We start from the raw sequence: 26,834 nt of genomic DNA on the forward strand, positions 1-26,834 counted from the left end.
AGGCAGCGTCCTTCACTTTTACTGTCCTGTTTGAGATTAAGATTAAATTTGCAACATTTACACAATTCCCATTACCATTAAACCCTTCCGCTGACCCACTTTGATCACGACCATCAATTAAATTCTAAATTTGATTAATATTGACAGCTCTTTCAATTACTCTATATACATTGATTCGATGAGATATTTGAGAACAAATTGGCAGTTTTGTAATATTTGGTTTATTGTTATAATGGTCTCTAGTTTATATCCGATAAAAAATCGGAAAGGAGTTCTAAATTAGACTATAAATAGTCTAATAATATAAATATATTTTGTTCGTGGTTTATGAACCGATTTTGATGATTCTTTTTTGTTGGAAAGGACCCATGGAATGATGATATGGAAACCAGGATCTGATGATGGCATCCCAGAGAAATCGAGGGGAATACTTTCGAGTCTTCTATTTCATAAAATTTATGTAAAGGCACAGGAAATATTAATTACTTCTTTAGTGCGCGCAATAGGCAAAAAAACATTATTTGCCTACTTATAACTTTCAATATCTAACACAGAGTCATATTTTGAATACTTATTAACGAAAACATAAAACTTATTAACGAAAGCTTTCTTTTCTTTTTTTTTATAAATCTTTTAAACTTAATGTTCGTAATGTAGAAACACAAATTTTTACATTATAATAAAATATATATTTTACAAATAAGAGATTTTTTATTTTATGGAATAGGAGGACAAACGAGGGTACGAGTCACCTGGTGCTAAGTGATCACCGCCGCCCACATTCTCTTGCAACACCAGAGGAATCACAAGAGCGTTGCCGGCCTTTAAGGAAGGTGTACGCGCTTTTTTTGATTGTACCCATGTCGTATCGTCCCGGAAACACCGCACAAGGAAGCTCATTCCACAGCGTTGTAGTACGCGGAAGAAAGCTCCTTGAAAACCGCACTGTGGAGGACCGCCACACATCCAGATGGTGGGGATGATATCTTAACTTGTGGCGAGTCGTGCGAAGGTGGAATTCGGCAGGAATCAGGTTAAACAGCTCTTCGGAACACTCCCCGTGATAAATGCGGTAGAAGACACGCAATGAAGCGACGTCTCTACGCAACGCTAAGTGATCCAGCCGTTCGCAGAGCACTGGGTCCCCGACAATTCAGAATCCACTATAATACTAATTTGAAAATTACACAAAGTAGATCTAGTGCTGTGTTTGACACAACATGATATATATACTTATATAAATACTGTTACAATTAAAAATAAACAAAATACTACATTTTAAATTTGGAATTTATCATTTTATATGATTGTTCATCGAGTTTTCTCATTTTGGCGCCAATACATTGTACAATATTTTGCGATACTAAAATGGAGTGGGGTGATCAAGAGAACCGTATCGCTGTGATTGCATTATTCAAAGTAGGTATAGAGGCAAATGCAATTTTTAAAACTCTCCATACGTTCATATTAGAAAAATGTTTGTGTACCGAAGTTTTTTTTTCTTTGTTTCAATATTTATAGCAAGACTAGGTATACTATACTTAAATTCAAATGCATTTAATCATTCAGTGTTTCTCTAATTATTACGACAATCGCGATGAGTTCAAAGTTTGAGAAATGTTGGATGCAAACCATTTGGTCGCATGGTTTTAGTTTCAGCTCATCACAATACATCAAGAATTTCTCTGAAAAAAAGAACTCATTTTTATTCTGATGTCAGGTGCTTGAGCAGAATGTAATCTAGGCTATGTAATATATGTTTTGTTTTTTATTTCGAAATATTCCGCTGTTTTTGTAATAAAAAATTTTAAACAATGTGAGAGCTCTAACGCGAAAAAAATATTTACAAAACACAACCGACTTCAAAAACACCATTCCAAAATAATATATATAAAGGCAAATCGGTGTCGTGTGTGTCCTGCCGCGGCTCCGCTCTCGCCTCTCACCTTCTCACGTCTGGCGTGAGGTAACAAACATTAAAAAAAACATACCGACGAATTGAGAACCTCCTCCTTTTTATGAAGTTGGTTAAAAACACAATTTATTTGATGATTTGATGATGTATTTTCTTTGAATAACGTTAGTGTTTCAAATCTAAATTAAAGTTTTTATAAAAGTATTAATTCTACAGTTTTTTTTTTACTTTGCTACGATTTTATTATATGTAACATCTCAATCGATTCTTCAATTTCAATTATGCCCAAAATGACACCATGAGTAATTAAAGCTATTAAACATTGCATACGAAACAATATACCTCAACGGTTCTATTGTTCATGCTGTTACGATAAAAACCTTGCAAGTAGGAATACATGTAATTATTGAAGATATTGCCTGTGAAAATCTTTCGCAATACAAATCCATTTTAAACATGACAGTCAACAAGGTCGTTAGCTTAATTTATACACTCAATAAGTAGTACGATTTAAATTGAGGTATCATGTCAAAATGAACATGCAATAAATAATAAATCATTCAAAACTTATGTGAATATTGGTTGCGATATGATCTGCTTTAAGGCGAAGGGTTAGCAGAAAACACGCAAATAAGGTGTTTTTAGACAAGTTTTGTTGTGAAAAAGTAACATTTGGAGCTATGAACACTCCTTAATCCTGTTACACATATCCTTAAGTCTTATTTGTAGGTTGCAAATGCTTGCTGATGGTTATAGTTAACACTCCACAGCCTTTTTGAACTACCACTTTTCTTTGCAGTTAAACAAGTTTTTTGGCATGGCATGACGCATTTTTTTTAGTACTACTCTCAGAAAAGTTGTTCTAATAGCTTGTATTTTTTTGTGTAGGTGCATTTATTCAAATTAGTAATGAATAACGAGGATTTTAAGCATAAAAACTGTTAGAACCTGTTAAAATGTTACGTTTTCCACGCAAGAATTTTTAAATATTGGCATAGATGGCGGGCCGGCAGCCGTGATCGCTCAAGGTCACTGGCATTTAGTATCGCCTTAAGTCAAAGTCAAAGTCAAATAAGCTTTATCCAAATATTCTTAAGTTAAACGCTTTTGAATCGTCACTTTAAATATTTCTTTTAGATTACTGAGTTTGCCATATAGATGATATTCCTGAAAAACGTTCCAAGCATGACAAACATGACATTTTAATACAAATTATTTAAGTTTTCTTTAGTGTTAATTCCGCCAATATTTGTTTTTAAACAATTCGACTCGTGTTTCGCCTCTACACGAGGCATCCTCAGGACGTGTTGTCCCAAAATCTGGCACGAGACAGGAGAAGTATCGTCAAAATCATTTGTATAATTATGGATTTCCGCAAAGTAACGCCTACTTCAATAAATTGTCATGACATTTTGAGGAATTCGTGTTTAAAGTTTAATAAATATTAGTGTATTCCATACATGTGGGTTGGGCTACTAAGTCATGATGTCATTTAAAAAGTGACAGTAGGGCTGCCATTTTTTGTCAGTCCGTTAATATGTATCACGTGACCAGTTTTGTGTTCTTAACTCAATTTAGACACGATTTGTGGTTTGGAACGTTTTTCTGAAATTACGTCCATATTATTTATCGTAATAAATAGAGCTCGTTAAGAATGCTGCTTTTTAAAAGGACTTTAGTATGATATAGTGTAAATTAACTTGTGTTTTATCTATTATCTATAAGCAGCCAAAATAAATTTACATCCATCACTCAGAAACAAAATATCCGTATTCATCAAAATATATATATATAAATACTAGCTGATCCGACGGACGCTGTTCTGTCAATAGAAAAAAATGATGTAAGTATTCGAGAATGAAGTAAATGACTTAAAAATGAAACAAAAAGTATTTCTCAATGATTTTATAATATGTAGTACTTAAAAAAGCAAATGTGTGGTTTTATGAAACCACGATGCAAGTGAAAATGCACAAAATATAATAGGTATTAATATCAGCATAGAAAAAAAAACTAATTTATATATTATGCTATACATTTTCATAAAATAAAAAAACTTTATCAAGTGTGTGTTTCATTGAAAGCCCCCAAAAGAAATATCGTTACTGTATACAAAAAAAGACAACTAAAACCTACCTTGAGAACTATGCAATCTATTACTAAACACAGCATGAAAATCAGTGCAGTAGTTTTTGAGTTTATCGCGAGCAGACAGACAGACAGACAGACGTGGCTGAAGACTTTGTTTTATAATATTTAGTGACTATATGGGTCGTGTAATAATCAATTATGATAACATAATGACCTTGATTGCTAATTGTGCTAACATAAATTAATAAAAAAATACATTAATTATTAATAGTGTATAAATTATTTACATACCTCTTTGTCTACTAAAATGTGATAAAAAGACTTGTGCAAATACAGCTTGTTAACATTGATGTATCTATGCAAATAATAAATTATGATCGCATATAAAAGTCTATTCTGCTTTTGAACGGCAATACTATCTCTATAATAAAACACAACTAATGTTTAAATTATACAATCGTTGATAGCGTTAGTAGTTGTTAAATTTATGAACTAAAGTCGGACGAACTATACATTTCCGTATTATTCAACTCATAACTCACCTTTCAACATTTTTCAACAAAACAGTGACGTTTGATGTCTATAAGATGATTATGATGCCTTACGAGACGAGCAGGACGTTCAGCTGATGGTAATTAATACGCCCTGCCTGTTACAACGCAGTGCCACTCAGGATTCTTACAAAAACCCAAAAACTCTGAGCATCACTACAATTGGGCTCGTTACGAGACATAAGATGTTATGTTATGAGGGTCCGTAGGTACTACGTGAGTCGGTACTATCTAGGAGCCGATATAATTCCTAGCCAACAGATATGTTTGAAGCGTTTAAGCAAAAAGCAATCATATATCGTAAACTTATACGGCCTTACAAATAAACTTGGTATAAAGTTATAACTGATGTTAAACAAACAAAATGCAAAATGTTTATAATATCGTTGACAACACTGTCAATACAATGATAGTTCTGAAGTTTTCCGAATGATAAGCTGCCTTGCAAATAAACGCGGGAAACGTTATACGTCCGAACAAACCATTCGTAAGCAAAATGTTAATTTGTAAACATTTTACATAATCTTGGTATATGCTTCGTTATAACTTTATGCCAATTTTATTTGTAAGGCCGATTATATCAAATAATGTCAGGTCTCATTTTCCGAGTAATTTCACTAGCTACGGCGCCCTTTAGACTGAAACACAATAATGCTTACACATACTGCTTTACGGCATAAAAAGGCGCGTTTTGGTACCCATAATATAGCCGGCATCCTGTGCAAGGAAGCCTCTCACTGGTCGTCCCTTAGTCGCATGGGAAGAAAGCAAAGGACGAAATACGTAAAAGTAAATACATAAAATTTAAAAGACAACCATTGAAATATATATTTAGAAATTTAAGTCTGTTGGAAAACAAACCAAGCAATTGTTTCAGAAAGTATCATTCATCATTGATATAGAACCAATGAAAAAGATTGCGAAAATAACTTCTCAATAATGAGTATAATACTAGTGATGTACGGAGTTAAGCAACTATAAACAACTAATTTTAAGGATTTTAATCAAGTGATACCACGGCACGTTGGCATTGCGTTGTTGGCATATATTTTAGCCTATTTTGGGCGTATTGGAATGACTCAATTGTAATTGATGCCAGAACGTCTTAATAGGTTTTATTACATATTATTCGTAGATAAAAAGTGTAATAAAAAACTTCACTCAGAAATTAGCGACTTAATTTTTTCTCTAAAGTAACTAATAAATAAATGTTTTCTACAATATTTTGAATATATTATGTGATAGTTAAATATTAATTAAATTAATTATTAATATTCAAACTTAAATTATTATAGTAATGAAAATATTTGCTATATATTTATAATGAAGTCGTGGGTTCGAGTCTCGCATTGTTCATAAAATTTTATTTGTACATTTTCTGAATTCGTTTGATATCTTTACTTAGTCTGAGATCTATAGAATAAGAATAAATAAATATAAATATTTTGTTACAGAAATAAATATTTTTTCATTTTTTTTTTCATAGAGCGTTCTTAGACTCTGCTCAGACTTTACATACGTTAAACATAGCTGAGTGTAAGCTTAGCATAATCTTTGATTTCGTTTATTTTGTGAAATAATAAGATCATATTATAACGTGCCTACAATAGTTAAAATCATTCAAAGAATTCAATTGCAGTAGGTATTTTTATTTTGACGTGTTTAGGAAAATAGTCGCAATTTTCGTACAACTCTGAAAGAGCGGCGATATCAGAGTTCATAAAATTTTGTTTACAAATTTTATTTGTGTATTAATCCTAGAAGTGAGGGTTATCACTTTAAAAACGTAACAAATTGTTTAGAAAATGTAATTGAAGTTATAAGTACATATTACGCGAGATTAGAAAGGCTTTAGTTACAAGTAATAGCTCGGAGCAAGTTCAAGACAGTTCCGTGGCCTTGACTTGATATTTTTATAACAGCACGTAATAATTACGCCCGTTATTCTTAGCCGTAGCCGGAATACGGTGAGGCTATTCGAGATTGAAAGTCAAATTACATGACATTATTATCTACATATCATGCAAATGAGTAACGTTATTCTATTTCTAGTTTTTTTAGTTGTTATGGAGCAATGATGCTATGTATATGAGACTAGAAGCGGCAACCCTAGATGTAGGGGACATCTAGGGTTGCCAACTATTATTATTATTAGTTTTGAAGTAAAAATTCTTAAGGTGTGAATTGGGGGTAACTCAGAATATTGAAAAAAGTAAATTGGGACAATTTTTAACCATTATAATTTAATGGTTAGTAAAATTGTATCAAATTGCTCAGTAATATTTTCTGAAAATCTCCAAGTGTATTTCTTCATCATTCTCAGTCTGACGTTTGCGACATTCGTTAATTTTTCTTTGTCCATCGGACAGGCAAAAGGTCCGAGCTCATAGAGCCATATTCGTTAATATTCAATAACAACGTTATATTGATATGTGTGATATTAATAATTTAATTATTTTTATTCAATTATTTATTCATATCACGGCTTTAATTAATCTAAGTATATATTTAATGGTATAAATTAAATCTTATTGTCTTTCAACATTTTAAGAATATTTGTTATATTATACTGGATGTCCTAGAATAGGCAGGAAATCAAGGACATACGAAAATAACATATTTTGTCTATGAGCCTTCAGATAAGCAAAAAGCATATATATGTATCTGTTAATTATTCCTAAAGTTAATTATAATTAAGTTTTACTTCAATCGCCCGTAAAGATTACACGCACACACTTTTTTTATTATGACAATAAGGGACGAGACGAGCAGAACGTTCAGCTGAAGGTAATTGATACGCCGTACCCATTACAATGCAGTACCGATCATGATTCTTGAAAAACCCAAAATTTCTGAGCGACACTACAACTGCGCTCGTCACTTTGAAATATAAAATGATAAGTCTTATTTGCCCAGTAATTTCACTAGCTACGACGCCTTTCATACCGAAACACAAAATGCTTACACATTACTGCTTCACGGCAGGAATAGGTGCCATTATGGTACCCATAATCTAGCCGCCATCCTGTCCGAAGGAGCCTCCCACTATTAAGTTTTAACTTCAATAAAAAACAAGCATAATTTTAGTTTAAGCAATTCAGACACAGACAATATTTACTGCTACGAAATTAATTTAAGTATGGTTAAATTTTCATTAAGTATTTAAGACTGTGAGTGTATACATGGAGGACGGTAGAAATATTTCAATACAGTTTTTGTTCGTACATTATATTGGTAACTTGACCATTGAAGTCGAGGTTATAATCGACAGGAAGCCAATAAAGCAATAATTTTGAACAACAAAACCAACCAACCATTATGCATTAACACATTCTTTCATTTGCAGTCCAATCATTAATAGAGATATTATCTATTAAAGAATCTTATTATAAGAAATGCAATAAGCAATTGATTTTATGATAATCTAATATATAAAATTCTCATGTCGCGGTGTTTGTAGTTAAACTCCTTTGAAACGGCTTGACCGATTCTCATGAAATTTTGAGTGCATATTGGGTAGGTCTGAGAATCAGACAACATCTATTTTTCATCCCCCTAAATGTTAAGGGTGGTCTACTCCAATTTTTTATTTATTTTTTTTTTAAATTTGATTATGAGTCAGCATTAAAAAATACATAGAACTTCAAATTTTCACGCATCTACGATCAACAGTTACTTTTGTATCGCGATTTTAATATCGGCAATACAACGTTTGTTGGGTCAGCTAGTATATATATAAATACCTTTTACCAGAATACCTTTATTTATTTATAGTGTATGTGGATGATGCAGCTACTGTACTCAATAACTTTTGTATTAATTTACATTTACTTTTTTGACTTACTCGTGTAAGACATTGACTATTTGACGATTGTGTATGTTTGTTGCATCGTTGCATCATTATAATTAAAATTATTTGTAAATCGATTGAAATGTAAATCTTGATATAAATGAGTGGTAATGAGTTTCTTGCTACTTTTTCTAATTAGCTCAACCCTTTACGAAGTAGCGGTAGATTCAATAAGAAAAAAATTTTTTATAAGTGTCATTTCCGTGATTTGAAGTGATTTTGATTTGATTTGATTTGAATACTAGATGACCCAGCAAACGTTGTATTGCTATATAAAGTAATAAGAAAAATTCAATATTTAAAATTTTTGGGGTATAGAAAATAGATGAAGACCGATTCTCAGACCTACCAAATATATCGTACATAAAATTTATCGTACTACAATAATCATTATATTCGATTGACATCTTGCAACTCTATTGCGTGTATGTGGATGGATTAGAATAATTTTTAAGTCGCGATTCAAAAATAGGTGTTGATCGTAGACGGGTGAAAATTTTTAATGTTACGTATTTTTTAATGCTGAATCATAATAAAATAAATAAAATGTCAAATAAATATATATTTAGAGGTTGGTGAAACTTATCATTTAGGGTTATGAAAAATAGATGTTGGCCGGTTCTCATACCTGCCGGATATACACACAAATTTTCAAACAAATTGGTTAAGCCGTTTCGGAGGAGTTTGGTTACAAACGTCGGGACACGAGAATTTTATATAGACTAGAAGAAATTTTATAAGACTAGGTGACCCAGCAAACGTTGTATTGCCGATATTAAAATCGCGATATAAAAGTAACTGTTGATCGTAGATGGGTGAAAATTTGAAGTTGTATGTATTTTAAATTAAAAAAAAATGTCAAAAAAACTTATAAAAAAAATTTGGCGTGGACCACCCTTAACATTTAGGGGGATGAAAAATAGATGTTGTCTGATTCTCAGACCTTCCCAATATGCACTCAAAATTTCATGAGAATCGGTCAAGCCGTTTCGAAGGAGTTTACCTACAAACACCGCGACATGAGAATTTTATATATTAGATATTTTTACGTGTAGTATGTCATGTCAAAATAATATTATCGGTCTTACAAATAAACTGAGTATAAAGTTATACCTGAGAATAAACCAAATTGTAATGGGCAGGGCGTGTCACTTAATGTCATGTTGTTTGTCTTGTCACTATCTCATTTAAATAAAAAAATTGTTTTTAAAACGCATTTTAGTGTAATATACGCACGTACTCTTACCACTGTTTCCAAAAAGGTTGTATAGGTAATCGAGTTTTTTTAAGTTAGACAATAAATAATAAATTTAGAAAGCAAGAAATGATTCAGATGTATTTAAATATTTACAAATATTGCCCGAAAAAATTCTGTAAAAAAAAGTACGGGCAACGCGGTCATAACGTGAATTAACTTACATCCAAGGATTATGTATTCGACCCCCAGATAATGTTGCAAGTGTTATAAAAACTTATTCTAAGTATATTTTTACGCACAACAATAATTATAATGTAGTAGTCTGTTTGTTTCTTATTAGAAGGGGAAACGGACAAGAAAATCAAATTAAAAACATTAATTTCGTAGGTAAATCCGTAGGTAGATTTCCCCAGAGAAGATCTACCAAGAAACTCTAAGGTTGCTCTTTTCAAATTGATTGTTATAAATTCTTATTAATGTGTAATTACATTTATCAATTCTGGGATTGACACATTTTTTACACAAATTATCTTGCCCCAAATTAGGCATATATAGCCTGTGTTATGGGTTGCAAGACAACGACATATTTAGTACAATATACTTACTTAAACATATTGTGTAATTACATTCATCAATTCTGAGATAGACATGTTATAAGCCTAGCAACTCAGTCCGAAGGGTTAATTAGATCCAAATATTATGATTATGTTGGTTAAAAATGTTGGTTACATCCCTTTGTATACAACTTTTTCTCAATTTAGCAAAAAAAGCGGCTCACCTACAATGCTAGTAGAGGCTGAGAATTAGCTATTGTAGTTAGGCAAGTAATATTATGGAAGGATTCGAAGAACAAAGGGAGAATTTTCGCAATACATGCAGTGAACTAAATTTACAGAAGAAACACCAGAGAAGATAGTTCAATCAACCAATATGGTAAATTTTTGGGAAGCCCATAGGAAGGGAGCCACGATGCGATAGATTCCATACCCTGTAGTACCACATCAGGGTATGTGGGGCGTGCAGCGAAAAAAAACAAGTCTGCGATCATGAGTGGAATGCAAAAACAACCAAAAAGAAAAGTGGGCTCCGTTAAGCGCATAACTGCCATAGTATTTCTGATCAGGCAGTCATCCAACGACCCCAAAGAATGACCCCATGGAAGCCGACAATGAAGATATTGAACCTTCCACGTAAAATTCGCTTAGAATCACAATCTCTGCGGTGGGTGTTTGCTCCAAGAACATATCATATGCTACAGGGGTGGGTCAACCGTTGCTTTGCAGTTGCGCGTAGATTCTATGCCAATGATCCTGTCCTTCCAGGACCCTCTTCACTAGTGGCAGACTTCATTGCATAAAATGTTTGCTAGGTGGTTCTGCTACCACGCAGTGTGTGCATACATTATTTTATATTTTCAGTTTGAAGGGCGTCGTAGCTAGTAAAATTATTGGGGTAATAGGACTTTACATCTCATGTCTCAAAATGATGAACGAATTGTAATAGGGCAAATTTTGGGTGTTACAAGAATCGTGAGCAGGACGCGTTGCTTAGCATCAAGTGAATGTCTTGATCTCAAAATGAAAACGCAAACACAAGAGCCCGTGGTATATAGGAGTGTTCTAGCTTTTACTTTAGCTTCAGGAGAGTTAAAAAGTATCAATCCACCAGAGTGGATATTTATATCTCTGTCAAAAAGGGCAATGTTGCCTAGAGATGGAGGTGGATGGCAGTTAGATGAGAAACAAACTCCTTAACTTCTATGGTGATCGTTTTAGTAGGTTTACGGCTCCTGCTCTGTTTCCGGTACCATCAGGGCCTGTGTAAGGTATCCTGGTTGTGAACGGCAAGGGGTAAATTATCCAAAAATATTTCTTTTGGTGCTGTCCTGGAGTAGTCCATTTGCAAACGGTGCAATAATTTGTTTCAGTTCTATATAACTACATAATATCGGCTTTTAGTGGGAGAATAATACTTCTTAGAGCATGCTAACACAATTTGGGAGAACCTATAAGGACATAAAGCTGCACTTCTACTCGTCAGAGATGTCTTTCTTTTTTCCCAATAGTCATACCAGTCTAGTGTACATAATATTATTTACCATCACTATAATTTCGTAGTAGTTCTTAGTTGTTTGGCTGAATAATAAATAAAATTATTTAAACATAAAACAATGTTTCACAGTCGATGACAGAACAGCTTTATTGCACAGAACCCCCTTTCGCTCTCGTTTGCTTGAGAAACAAGTCACACGGCTTTAATATTTACTCGCATTATTTTGCAAACAGCTCAGTGTACTCTAGCAACGACCGCTGAGAATAGATTTGTAATTCTCATATGTTTGTAACATGTTACACTTATTACGTTATGCCTAGTTCACCGAGTCAGGCCACAAGCGGCATAAAGTTCAGGGCTCTTATTGTTGTGTTGCATTTAATTGCTCTACTTGAATCTATTCGAATCAAGGATATAACTGCTTATATTGGAATAATTTACTAGCCTTTGCAGTTTTTATAGACATTCATTATAACGTGTATCTTGTATTGCTTAGTAGGAATAGGTATAATATATATGCCAACTACAGAATCACATTATCTCTGGACCTCGCTGGAACGTGAAACCCCTATGTTTCCCCTTTTAACCCCCTTGCGATAATCCTGTTGCGTTAGTACGGTTTGCAGTTTCATTACCGTTAGGTACTTGTTGTGATTTTTTCTTGCTATCACTATTGTTAACAGTTCCGTAGTTTCTGTTATTCTGTGTCGCTATAATAGTTCTGTCAGAAAAATTTATACTTTTTGTATTTAAGCCAGATTTTTTCATTGATATTCCATCATTTTAATAACAATAGTCAGCATCAGAACACAACACTTTTACATCAATCAAAAAATTAATCGTAGTTTATTTAATCATAATATCCTGGCGCTTGTTTTGCACACCGTAACAAAGCAATGATGTGACGTCATCGACGTCAGCTCCAGAGATAATGTATCCGGGTAATACTCACTTCCGCCCGCAACTTTGTCTGCTTTAAACTCTTAACATCATCGTCATTAACAGCCGTAAGACGGCCATATGCTGGATAAAGGCCTCTCTACCCCAAAGATCTCCATGACGATTGGTCCTACGCTGCCCTCATCCAACGAATTTCGGCGATCTTGACCAGATAGTCGCTCGATCTTGTGGGGGGCTACCATCTCTGCGTCTTACAGTACGTGGTCGCCATTCGAGGACTTTACTGCCCCAACGGCTATCTGTCCGTCGAACTATGTGCCCTGCCCACTGCCATTTCAGTTTGACAATCATTTGGGCTATGTCAGTGACTTTGGTTCTCCTACGGATCTCCTCATTTCTGATTCGATTTTGCAGGGAAATTCCGAGCATAGCCCTCTCCATTGCCTTCTGAGTGACCATGAGCTTTCTCATTTGGCCAATAGTTAGCGATCACATCTGCGTACCGTAAGTCATCACTGGCAACACACCCTGGCTGAAAACCTTCATCTTCAGACATTGTGGTATTATTGTAAAATCTTAACACTCCGCTGTAAATCTGTGTGTCCGTTTATCAAGGTTTTTTCTCAGAAACGCGTGGGGAAATCAAGATGAAATTGACATTCGACGAAAGTAAAATACCAGGCAGTAAAAAGACAAGTCGGTAACAATAAGGTAAATAATAAAGATAATGATCCCGTCACTAGCACGTCAGTTATTGATCACCGCAACATTACCGCGTTCACTGCACTTACTTTAGGGCTTGGGGAGTTCAAGGACAGGCAACCGGTACAGGGCATCGAGAGCACCTTTCCATGAAACTCGATCAACTGTCGGTAGCATTCAGTTCAAGTAATTGTACCTACTTAGCTGTAGGTGTGTAGTTATCTTGTAAGTTGTATGTAAATAGAGATATTTACGTTTATATTATTCAAATTTAAATATTTTTGAAGATATACTTCTTTAGGCGCGTTATGAAAAAATGATGAGAGTGAAATTTTAAGATGCGCGCGCATCACTGTAACACAAAAGTAATAGGTTGAAGTTGGTTCCTAAAATTTTCTGACCTTTGCGACATTCGTTATTATTTTTGGTTTCCTCGTCGATTATTAGTACAGGCAACAATTAATTGTCAAAGCCATCTTTGCAATATTTTAACAATATTGTTCTTTCTACAATCGTGGAATAGCAGGAGGAATAAATAATTTTTGCTATAAATAATGGATTTTTGCTTTGTTACGCCAAAGAAGTATAACTTCTTGCGTGCATACATATAAGTACACACTTTTTTTATTCAAATAGGATTCCATATTCCATTTAATATTTACTTACAGCCACTCCCATTAAACTATCTACAGATAGAGAAAAATTACTACCTTCTACTGTCAGTAATTATTAGCTATCTATCTTCTGAAGCGGTCCCAATAAGTAATTCCTATCGCCAGATCTCGGTACATCAGCTGCCCATTTATATAAAAAATATATATATAGCCGGCATCCTGTACATAGGAGCCTGCTACTGGTGTTACCAGTTTAAGTCCACGTTACTATACTACTGTCAAGCACTCGCTGCCTGTGGTGCATAAATCATCTGTGGGTCACATTAGCGAAACGCCTTATCGTTTAATACGTCAAACTTATTGAAGTGAAAACTTCTTAAGCATCGTTGTGATTTGAAAGTCGATGAAACGAAAAAGCGCGACAGTAAAAAGAGACAGAGACATAAACTCGTAAGATTTAGCGTAGGAGAAAATACCAGGCGATCATAGTTGAAGGAGAGATTGTCTTATGTATGACGCGTGTATACTTTAATATATTCTGACGGCATGCGACACCAGAAGAACATAAATATGGTAGCGGTGATAGTAATGTCTTTCATAGCGGTTGAAATCATGTGTCATCCTAGCAACATGTACCAAGACTTTATATGCAGGACAGGACATCTTTTAACACTGCACCCATGATGTACACCACCACACTAAAAGAGTCATTGACATCAGTAGGTATAGTATAGACTGCGGTACGGATCTTGAGCAGTCTGTAAAATTAATGGTCGATAAAACGACTACAAAAAACTGTCTGCTAGAATAATATGAATCATTCGTGCATGACTGATTTGTGTCGCTGAGAGTGTTTTATATAGGATGTGGTTTTTATTAACTTTATCATCAAATTTTTATAATTTTCTCTTGTTTATCTTAAACTTATTTTGACGTGGAAAAAATTTCAGATTGAATTTGTACGATGTGCGCGCACACGGTCATGCAAGTTATGTTTAACTTGGGACACCAGTGGGAGGCTCCTTTGCACAGGATGCCGGCTAGATTATGGGTACCACAACGGCACGTATTTCTGCCGTGAAGCAGTAATGTAAGCATTATTGTGTTTCTGTCTGAAGGGCGCCTGAGCCAGTGAAATTACTGGGCAAATGAGTCTTAACATCTTATGCCTCAAGGTGACGAGCGCAATAATTGTGGTGTCGCTCAGAATTTATGGGTTTTTCAAGAATCCTGAGCGGCACTGCATTTATATGATGAATATGGATGTTTGTTTCCGAGTCATGGATGTTTATATGTATTTATCTATGCCTAAGTAAGTATATTGTATTAAATATATCGTTGTCTTGCAAACCATAACACAGGCTATATATGCCTAATTTGGGGCAAAATAATTTGTGTAAAAAGTGTGTCAATATTATTATTATATTTATTATTATTGTAATGAGCAGGGCGTATCAATTACCATCAGCTAAACGTCCTGCACGTCTCGTCCCTTATTTTTTTAAAAGAAACCCTAACATCTACTAGATGGTGAACTAGACTATTTGTATCATACTTCAGCTACTAAGCCTCTTGTAACTCATGTCTACTGAACCACAACCAATGGACGAGAATGAGAGAGACCAATGGAGAGTTTTAAAATAAAAAAAATTATTTCTCTCTAATAGTATATAAATAATTTAATGGTATTTAAATAAACGTTATTTAAGTGTATTATGCGGTATAATAATAGATTCATTGGTTATATTTAATACCTTCTTTATTAATAAATTATTTATTGCGTATCTACGTAAGTAACAGTAATAATGACGACCTGCATAGCCGAGTGGTTAGCGATCCTTTCTACTAAGCTAGAGGTCCCGGGTTCGAATCCCGGTAGGTGCAAGCATTTATATGATGAATATGGATGTTTGTTTCCGAGTCATGGATGTTTAAATGTATTTATGTGTGTTTATATGAATTTATGTATGTTTAAGTAAGTATATTGTATTAAATATATCATTGTCTTGTAACCCATAACACGGGCTATATATGCTTAACTTGGGGCAAGATAATTTGTGTGAAAAGTGTGTCAATATTATTAATACTATTATTATTAATAATGCTTGCACATTACTCTTCATGGCGGAAAAAGGCGCCGATGTGGTAGCCATAATCTAAGCGGCAAATGTCTACTAGTTAAACAAAGTTCGTACGAATTTTCATTAATTCACTCTTAAACTGGTGAATAGCAATCTCAGCGAGAACAGCGATCCTTTAGGGAAATTATTTCAGAGTATGTATTCATTGTGTGTCTTCCGCATTTATCACGGGGAGTGTTCCGAAGAGCTGTTTAACCTGATTCCTGCCGCCGAATTCCACCTTTGCATGACACGCCACAAGTTAGGATATCATCAACACCATCTGGATGTGTGGCGGTCCTCCACAGTGCCGTTTTCAAGGAGCTTTCTTCCTCGTACTACAACGATGTGAAATGAGCTTCCTTGTACGTTGTTTCCGGGACGATGCGACATGGGTACCTTCAAAAAAAGCGCGTACACCTTCCATAAAGGCCGGCAACGCTCTTGTGATTCCTCTGGTGTTGCAAGAGAATGTTGGCGGCGGTGATCACGTAACACCAGGTGACCCGTACGCTCGTTTGTCCTCCTATTCCATAAAAAAAATGTATTGTTCCATTTGAGCCTGTCCTTGAACTTTGTGTTTTATTATGAACATATTTAATAGAAGTACTAAACCTTTTTATTTTACCTTTAATTTGTACTCTTAGCAGCTTAATAATTACTTTTAGAAATAATATTGCTTAAGTGCCTTATGCCTTAAGTGCATTATATTATATTGTGATATTAGAATATATGTTAATTGAGTGTACCTTGGATTCTAAATTAGGTTCAATTGGTTTATTGTACAATTTAAGACGAAGGTTTTTAACCAGTGTGTGTTGCCAGAGATGACTTACGGTACGCAGACGTGGTCGCTAACTATAGGCCTGATGAGAAAGCTCATGGTCGCTCAAAGGGCAATGGAGAGGGCTATGCTCGGAGTGTCCCTGCGAGATCGAATCAGAAATGAAGAGATCCGTAGGAGAACCAAAGTAACCGACATAGTCCAAACGATTGAGAAACTGAAGTGGCAGTGGGCAGGGCACATAGTTCGACGGACAGATGGCCGTTGGGGCTTGGTTATGTAATCAATCCCAGAAGTGAGGGTTATTACTTTAAAAAATAACAAATAATTTACCATGTTATTATAAGTAATAAAATCCATAAAAAAAATCTATCTATAAATCATTTATAAGTTTATTTAAAGATTAACCAACCATAGTTTAGACTGCAGAGATCACTTCCGATAAGGTAACCCTTATGGATGCTCGTTTATCCTCGTCCGCCATAAAAATGTGTGACTCTTTATTTTTCTCGCTTCATTGTGTGTCTTCTATCGCATTTATCTCCGGGAGTGTTCCGAAGAGCTGTTACACTAGATTCCTGCCGCCGAATTCCACCTTCACACGACACGCCACAAATTACAATACCATTTCCACCATCTGGATGTGAGGCGGTCCTTCATAGTGCGGTTTTCAATGAGCTTTCTTTTACATACTACATAGCTGTGGAATGAGCTTCCTTGTGCGGTGTTTCCCGAATGAAACTAGCGCGTACACTTTTCTTAAAGCCCATTACTCCAATTTGTCCTCCACTTCGTCGAACAATCCTAGGTACCAATTCCCCAGTCCCACGTTTATGTAAATTTTAAATTCTTATAGCGTAGCTAATATCGACATATTATGTGCTTCCTTGGCCAAATTCCGCAAGATCATTTGCACTAACATTGGTAATCTTTAATAATGTTATAATTGGTAAATCAATGTAGCTATGTAACCTACTCATTTATTAATAGAAAAAAACTGTCTAATTTTTTTTTTAGTCTTACTTTACTTTACTTAGAATTAACTATTTCTCTGTATTTTTCATTTGTAAGTAATCACTAACGTAATAACTAGGTAGTTATTAGTTCTACTTTTTATTTGTGTGTATTATTGTAAGTGAGTGTAAATAAACCTAATAAAAAAAGGCCGGCAACGCTCCTATGATTACTCTGGTGTTGCAAGATAATGATGGCGGCGGTGATCACTGTACATCAGGTGATCGCTCGTTTGTCCTCCTTTTTCCATAGTTTTATTTATTGATATACGAAGCGAAGCCAGGGCGATTCACTTGTTAATAACATAATGACGTAAAAGCATGCTATATCTGTATACATATAATTACTTGAGAACGTAAAGGTTATACGAAATAGCAACGGCATGATTTGCTTAAAAAGGTATCCCATATACACATTGCAACATTTTCATGTCCTTGTATTAAGATTAATGTTTACCATGAACACGGAAATGTCATATACATTCACTGTATTCTAATATAATTAACTGGGTTTAACGTATAATGTATTCAATATTATATTATTATTAGGAATTATTTACTATATATCAAGCGCACTGTATCTCCAAAGTTAAACGGGCACCGCAGAAAATCAGTGCTGTGTCATAGCCACGGCCGTGTCACAGATAATCCTGAGTCGGTGACCCATTTCCTGCACTGCACAGGAACTCTCCAATATTAAATCTATTACTATATAAAAACGTTCTTTTTTGGTTTGTTTTGTACTTTTATCTTTTTCTATTAAGTGTATCCTGTGAGTGTTTTGTGAAATATATGTTTTTCTTTCTTTCTTTATTAATTACCAACCTTATTTTAATCCCTATTTTTGAAGTGAAAACTTCTTTAGTTGGGCACTTTTTTGTAGGGGAAAATCTTATGACATGCTCTAGACCGGCGCACGCGATAAATAAATAATTTAAAAAATAGGTATAAACCTGTGGGTTAGTGCTAAAAGGACCAAAATCAATCTCCTAATAGTGACTTTAATTTTAATAACACTAGAAAATAGGGAATTGTTTGTAAATGGCTTCATTACATACAAAAGAGCTCTCAGGGGCAAAAACCATACACTTCCTTAATAAAGTCCCATTCGCAATTCAGGTGTAATATATATAATTATTTATTTAAAGTCACTATTAAGAGAAAAAATTGATATAGGCCCCTTTAACACCAGACTACAGAAATATATTTTGTTAAATACTTTTTGGATGGGTGTAATATCGTGTGTTCGCGTCACCGAAATGTTTATAGCAGTATATTATACGTAATTACTTGTTTTAAATTTATATCTACATATTTGTATTTCGATCTTATATGAATTCAAATAATTTGAAAAAAAAAATAAAAACATTAAATCTGGATATCAAGACACTCGAGGGACCGGTAACACTTTTTCGAACTGATCTACAATTTGAAAAGAGAAATATTTTTATCATAACAGTAATTAAAAAAATATGAATGAATGAATGAATAAGTAACGCATTTGATCACAACCATTTAAATATTACAATATTAATATTTTATTATTATAAAATTGGAATACTTCGTAAAATTTATTCTTATTATATAGGGTAATAAATTAGCTATATTTATTTTCCAATCAGAACAGAATCACTTTCTTGAAAACTTAATTTGATAATTTAAAAAGTTAATCTAAAACGAAAAAATAACATATAATTGAACTGACAAAAACGCTTTATCAAAGGAGCGCATTGAAATTTAATTTAAATTCACTGAAATGTGAATAATACAAAATAATATACACTAAATATTTTGCACACAAAGTTATGATTTAAAAAATAAACACAAAAACAAAATTATCTTACTTAAATTTCGATTTTCAAACTGATTCCAAGACAATTTACATTTAAAACAATACATTGTATAGTTACCTAAAACAACGTTGAATTTAACAATTACGAGTATTTTATTCCACTGAATGTTAAAATAACTAAACCTTTTAATTGAGAGTATGAATTCTAAACACTACACAATATTGACCTGTTTGAACTTAAGTAAATACACGAATTTGTACTATTATTGAAGAACTCAAAAACAAATTGACATATTTGTCACAAATGTATTATGTGATTATTGTAATATTTAAAATAATCATATCTATTAACGATATATAGAAGAATAAAGTTTAAACCAAGTGACGTTTGTGGCGTCTATGCGTCAGAAGTCTCAATGAGACTGTTGGTTTGTGTTCGTCCAGTGACGGTAATCGCATACGAAGGACTCGAGTCGAAACACTAAGCAACTCCCGCTAGAGGGGACGAGGCGAAAGTGCTTCCAAATATCCAACTATAAAAACACAAGACACCACCTCATATACATCCAGTCCGATTCCTGGCTCCATCATACGAGAGGCATAATGAAAACAGCGGTGAGTGTAGTTCAGTGCAAGTGTAGTGAAAAGTGACCACTTCAGAAATGTGTTACGAATCCGGTGCACGATGGTTCGTCTTGCCACAATTACAAGATATAGTACCGGGATATTACTAAATCAAAACTTTTCATTTATCTAAACTGAAAACTTTGATTTGATTTGATTGAATAAAAATTTCATTTTAGTATCTCTATAGATATATGATATATTTTAAATATATTATCATTGTGGTAAGGCGAAGTGTTACGCAAGGTGATGATACACTTTTTTGAAGTCACCGCTTTTCAAATTAATTAACGGCGGTTTTCAATAACCTATCTATCCTTAGTTTAACTCACTAGAGGTGGACAAATCTATCCTTTTACGCTTACTTATATTTCAATTACCTATTGACAGATTGATTTGATTTGATATAAACTAAGGATAGATAGGTTATTGAAAACGGCCGTATTACTTCATTTAGCGCAGCATTCCGTTGTAAACGAGATATCTTGAATATGAATTCTTAATTCCGATACTTTAGTTGTCATTTCAACAAATAGGGTTGACTTTGTTCTTTTAAATTCAGAATCATTCAATTCGATTTAACCCGGTATTGTCATTTGTTTCAATCAGATTATTTACTAACATTAATTTAGTAAGAGTTAACCATGTGTTCAATTGTTATTGATTTTTGATATACGATAAAACCTTAATGCGATAATACCTATTTAAATTATAAGTGTGAAGCTGAGTCTGTCTATCTGTCTGTCAGTTATTGTTTAACGGTTAAAACTACTAAAGCAGTTTCGATAAAACATCTATGGGCGTTTGATTACGGAGGCTCATATCCAGAAAATTCGAAGAGTTCCCTAAGGTGCGCGATCTAAACGAACTCGACTTGAAAAAAATATTAAAAAAGAAAAAATATAATAGCCATTCTACTAATTGATTATTCAATACCAAAAAAAATAAAGTATTTTCTTTGATTAAAGCGAGTGTTAAAATCATTTAAATAAAACACATTTTAAAGGATTAAAACGCGTGTAATTGTAACTGTGTTATTACATAAGATTTAGCAAAAAGTTTTGAAGTAACAAACATAAAAAAATATACAGACGATTTGATAAACTCCTTCTTTTTTGAAGTCGGTTAATAAGAGATATTCTAATAAAATATTTAAATTCCGGCACCGATTTATAGAACTAAAACTTAGCCTTCGCTAAGTTTTAGTTCTATAAATCGAACAAAGCTTTATAACTGGGGCGATATTGTATAATAGTATGTAGAGACAGGTTTTAATGTGGTCAAAGCAGGAAGAAAGTATCCCAGTATTGAATATCGTCTACAACTCACCCAGTCAATTGCATTACAGGAAGTTAATGTGTGTAATATGACGAGAGAGAACTATGAGGTTGATACCATAACATTATTACTATACTTATTATATGTGCCAATTCATAAAACATATCTATAATTAATTAATCTAAATTTGGCTCCCAAGAGTCGCATCATGAGATAATTTTCCGAAAAAAATATTTCAATTTACTTTAATAAACTTTTCTAGAGTAAGTAGGCCTTGCTCAATTATCGCCTGCAATCATCAGATTGAGATTAAATACGCTTTCAGTATAAAATATATGAAGAAAACACATCAATGTCATTTATCATTTTAAAGATAAGCTATTTACGAGAATTTATTATCCAGTCCAAAGTAATCACCGTAGTTAATTTACAAGAGAACTATTAGCTGTATAATCACCCCATAACCATATATTTCGCAATTCATTCAATGGCAAGCGAATGTAAACTAACATGACCGCGCAAACTGTGTCCAATACCACGAATACTAACCTAGGTCAGGTTAAGTCATTAGTTCTCAGACCTGTTTTCGTTTAAGTTATGAAGTAAATATACAAATAGCAAAATTATAAGTCAAAAACAGAAATTTATGCAAACATGAACTAAGAACGATCAAAGTCTAAACGACCTGTTCAGATCAAACGACGTAGAATCACATAAAAATACACGCATAATATAAGCCTGTTTAAAGTAGAGAATGAAGTTGGGTAAGAAGCTGCCAAGCGTGATTGCGAAAGTGCCACAAGAAGCAACATTATCCCACGAGCAACCCGATAGTCTGGCCTCGTTCGATGTACCCACTGATTAGCGTAACTGGCAAACAAAGGAAATTAACTGATTTTTCTGTAGCTGCCAATTAAAGACGTGGAAAAACTTAAACGTCACTCAACTGTAAAACCCTTGTGTCGAGCCTCAAGAATAATTTCTTCACTCAGATCAGTTTTACTAATCAACTCTTCAGACTCGATCTTGCTGACGCAATGAACTCACGAAAGCTCGCGTAATTAAGTCCACGAATTAATGTTTTTGGCCATTTAGAGTTTTACAACTGATAATAAGTAGATAAAATGTTAATATCCCCGTGAGTTCATGTAAGGTGATCATAACCGTTAAATACTCAGCCGTCTGTTATGTGAAGTAATTTTATTGAAATCAATTATCACTTATCACATTTCATTGTGTCGTTTTAAATGTACAAAAACGATTCAGAAAATTTTGGACTTGAACATTATAAAAATTTATTCGATACACCGGATAACATTTACAAGATAATTATTTAAACCACACATGATGTGAAGAGTGGCTTTTTTTCGAAAGATATGCGCAATAATTTCAAGCAATTTGTAAAAAGCATAAGGCCAAGTAAACAATACAACGCTACAGAAAAGGGTAGCGATAAACATGGCAACATGTGATAACTATATACTTTTACTTGTTAATAAAATTTGCAGCACAATTCTAATTTATACGTTGTGAATGAATGAAACGAATTTTGCAAACGCAATGCTAATACAAAGAGTAGATACGTTCTAACAAATACTATACAGAATAGCTTCAATTACTTCTAAGTTGTATTTACTTGTAGAAGATACGTTCCAATTACGAAAGCCTAAATAAAAATTGTTGTGTAATCTTTCGTATTAAATTGATATTGTCACTCCCCTAACCTGTAATATTGCAATGAGATTTTTACGCAAGCTAATTAATTGGGCTTGACGCATTGCATATTTAGTATTTACGTAGAATCTGCCCGATATTATCTAACCGTAACCGTTATGCACACTTACTGCATACTGCGTAACATAACCTGTACTTGGGGTATGTCGAATAAACAACTTTAATTGAAATTCGAATGATTTCATTCGTCTATCAGGCAAATATAAGTACGTGAGGTCTGTATAGTAGCTAGTATTTGTATCTTCCTTGTTATAATTTGTATCTTATTTTCGGGACAAGCTGTAGAATACTATTACTATAAATTAGAATAGTAACAAGAGTTTATATTTTCTAATAGGCTTTTACTTTTCTAAATTTTTTTTTTGGATTTCGTTTGTGTACCAGGGAAATACGTGTAGCTCTTTATAATAGCTAGCTTTATTATGTTCCTTGTTATAATTTGTATCTTATTTTCGGGACAAATAGTATTACGATAAATGAAATTAGTTTCAAAAGTTTATATTTTCTAATTTACTTTTTATTTTTCTAGATTTATTTTGCTCTCCTGCTGGTAGCAGCGGTTGCTGCCAGCGAGAAGTCAACCGAAGAAAAGGTACCGCTGGAAAAGAAATTGGACAAACGCGGTCTTTTTAACCTAGGATATGGTTATGGCATCAGCGGTCTTGATATTGGATATATCGGCAGCGGACATGGAGTCGGCGGTGCTTACCAGTACTCAGGCGATGAAGGCCTAGCTCATGGCTACGGCATCAACCTCGGTGGACATACTGACGTCACCAGGACCATCACCCTCGTCAAAGGAGTCCCAGTCGCTTATCCCGTTGATAGACCAGTGCCTTACCCAGTCGAGAAACACGTACCTTACCCAGTCAAGGTTCCAGTACCTCAACCCTACGAAGTAGTCAAGCATGTACCAGTTCACGTTAAGGAATACGTTAAAGTACCAGTCCACGTCCCAGCTCCATACCCAGTAGAGAAGAAGGTGCCATACCCAGTGCACGTCCCAGTCGACAGGCCCTACCCCGTCAAGGTTTTAGTTCCTCAGCCTTACCCAGTTGAAAAGCACGTCCCGTACCCAGTCAAGGTCCCAGTGCCTCAGCCCTACCCCGTCGAGAAACACGTGCCATACCCAGTCGAAGTTAAAGTTCCCGTCCCACAACCTTACCCAGTAGTCAAACACGTCGGATACCCCGTCAAAGTTCCAGTTGACAGGCCTTACCCAGTCCACGTACCTGCTCCATACCCAGTTGAAAGACCAGTTCCTGTTGCTGTGCCCGTTGAGAAACCAGTCGCATACCCAGTCCATGTACCAGTCGACAGGCCATACCCCGTTCACGTAGAAAAGCCAGTGCCAGTGCCTGTAAAAGTACCAGTTCCAGAGCCCTACCCAGTATACAAGCACATTCCTTATGAAGTCGAGAAACCAGTGCCTTACCCAGTTAAAGTGCCAGTTGACAGGCCGTACCCAGTCCACGTAGACAGGCCAGTTCCAGTCGAAGTTGAAAGGCCAGTGCCAGTCCCAGTGAAGGTACCTTACCTAGTCAATGGTCACGAGAATAACCAATACAGCAGCTACGGAAGCAATGGAGGCTACGGAAGCTATGGAGGCTACGGAAGCAATGGAGGCTACGGAGGCTCATACTATGAGCACTAGGAAATTTAATTTAGTTTAAGGCTATACTTAAGGCACAAAAGTTCTATTTAACTTGTCACGCTATCCCTTCGGCCGGGACACCAGCAAACTATCTTCTTGTATATTTATACTGTCATTCGTCGAGATGTCATGTAATATAAGTGTACTTCGTGATTGGAGTAAGTACGTTGTGATGTAAATGGTTACCATTTCTAGGTTAAGTTGACTGTAAAATACTGAATAAATAAAAATATAAATCAACAAGTGAAAGGTTTTATTTTAGATTAGGAAGTAGACGGGAAGGTCGAGGCGAATAAATGGAAATTGTTGCTATAAAATGGTGACCTTCAGAATGCTTGATAATATGATTTTATCTTAATCAACGATTTGATATCTGAGAGTTAACTAAGTGTTAACTACGTGTTCTATTATTCTATTTATTACGCAGTTTATATCACTAAAGGTCGTAATAAAAATAACTTATTAGCTTAATATCTTAGATCATTTATACGTCTTGATAGATTGTGGTAGCTGTGAAAAGGACGAACCAAATAGGTTAATAGTTAACCTTTCTTTTGAGCAATGGATGCACACACATATCACAAAGTAACTTTGCGAGTGTAAGGCGGAGCTTGCCACGTACTTTAACGGCCGTTCCCAATATACTATCTACAGATAGAGATTAATTACTGCCTTCTACTGTCAGTAAAAAGCCTGGCCTGTTTTCGTCGGTTTTCCAGCAGCAAAAGGCTCTATCTAGACTTTTTATCTTAATATATATAAATTACTTGACACGTTGTTTGTCCGCGATGGACTCGTAATCTAATGAACGGATTTTAATTGGGATTACTTCATGGAGTGCAGTTTGGTCCAACTTGAGAGATTTTTATTTCGATTTGGGACTCATAATTATTTTTTATTTTGGATATTTGTTTTGTATGGACATATTTTCTATGAGAGATTTACGGCCGTTTTCAATAATTTATCTATCCTTAGTTTAACTTACTAGAGGTAGACAAATCTATCCTATTACGCTTACGGACTATATCTATATCGGTCATAACCACAGTCATAACTATGGATAGATAAGATCTTGTCATTAAACGGTGACAGCAATGTATCCGTAACTAGAGATGCGTTATTGAAAGCGGCCGTTAGTGACGCACGGTATGATAGTTCAACTGTGAAACAATTTCATTATAACAACAGGGAGCATTTCTACGAAATAATTCTTGATGTTTTGAAATATTATTCACAAATTCATAAAAAACAGTATTTTATTTATTATCTACAGAACAACGGTTGTCAGGTCAGCTAGTACTTATATATGTTTTTGTTGCATCGCTCCATTTGATTATGAAGCTGTACAGATATCTAGCTTATCTATATATACATAAAGTCAAAGTAAAATAAACTTTATTTAAAAAGGCTTCAAATAAGCGCTTTTGAAATCTTCATATTTAATAATATGTATACGTACAAATCCACAATCCACACCATACACCACTAAATCCAATTTTCTTATGTAAAAATAACAATTCTACGATTAAAAAAAAAATATTATAACTTCAATAGTGATATTACAATTTAACGGTAGATTGTCAATCGACTTCATTTCTTACAATTTAACGGCCTGGTTTTAGTGACATTGTAATTACACGGGTACACTATAGTGATATTGTAAGGCAATGTTATTTTGACAATTATGCTGGTCATTAGTTTATGAGGCCGTCTCTGATTGGTCTGTTTCTTGTATTTTTTGTACAGTCATTATTTTTTAGTTATGCATTAGTGTAATAAACTAATTGTAATCTAAGCGAATCGGGCTTTATTCACTAGAAGGTCCCAAAAACAAATTAAAACTGTTAATAACAACACACAAGCTGAACGTAGCGTGCCGCGTCAGCGGTCGGCGAGTACCAAAACTGAATCGGTCCTTGTTCACTACTATTTCAACAATAATTTCAGATGGAAAATTGCATA

The 26,834-nt window shown here is 34.3% G+C and overlaps 2 protein-coding genes across 2 annotated transcripts in view; one reads left to right on the plus strand and one right to left on the minus strand.

The window, feature by feature from the left end:
* The window catches only part of LOC126964982 (angiotensin-converting enzyme), a 201,160-nt gene that overhangs the window by 43,357 nt on the left and 130,969 nt on the right, over positions 1–26,834 (minus strand). The gene's annotated exons all lie outside the window — the stretch shown is intronic.
* On the plus strand, positions 20,061–25,115 carry LOC126965059 (keratinocyte proline-rich protein-like). The gene is made up of 2 exons (XM_050808506.1): positions 20,061–20,197; positions 23,748–25,115. The coding sequence occupies exons 1-2, from the start codon at positions 20,186–20,188 to the stop codon at positions 24,870–24,872; spliced, it is 1,137 nt and encodes a 378-aa protein (XP_050664463.1). The 5' UTR covers positions 20,061–20,185; the 3' UTR covers positions 24,873–25,115.

Source organism: Leptidea sinapis, chromosome 6 (genome assembly GCF_905404315.1).
Source record: "Leptidea sinapis chromosome 6, ilLepSina1.1, whole genome shotgun sequence".
Classification (NCBI taxonomy): domain Eukaryota; kingdom Metazoa; phylum Arthropoda; class Insecta; order Lepidoptera; family Pieridae; genus Leptidea; species Leptidea sinapis.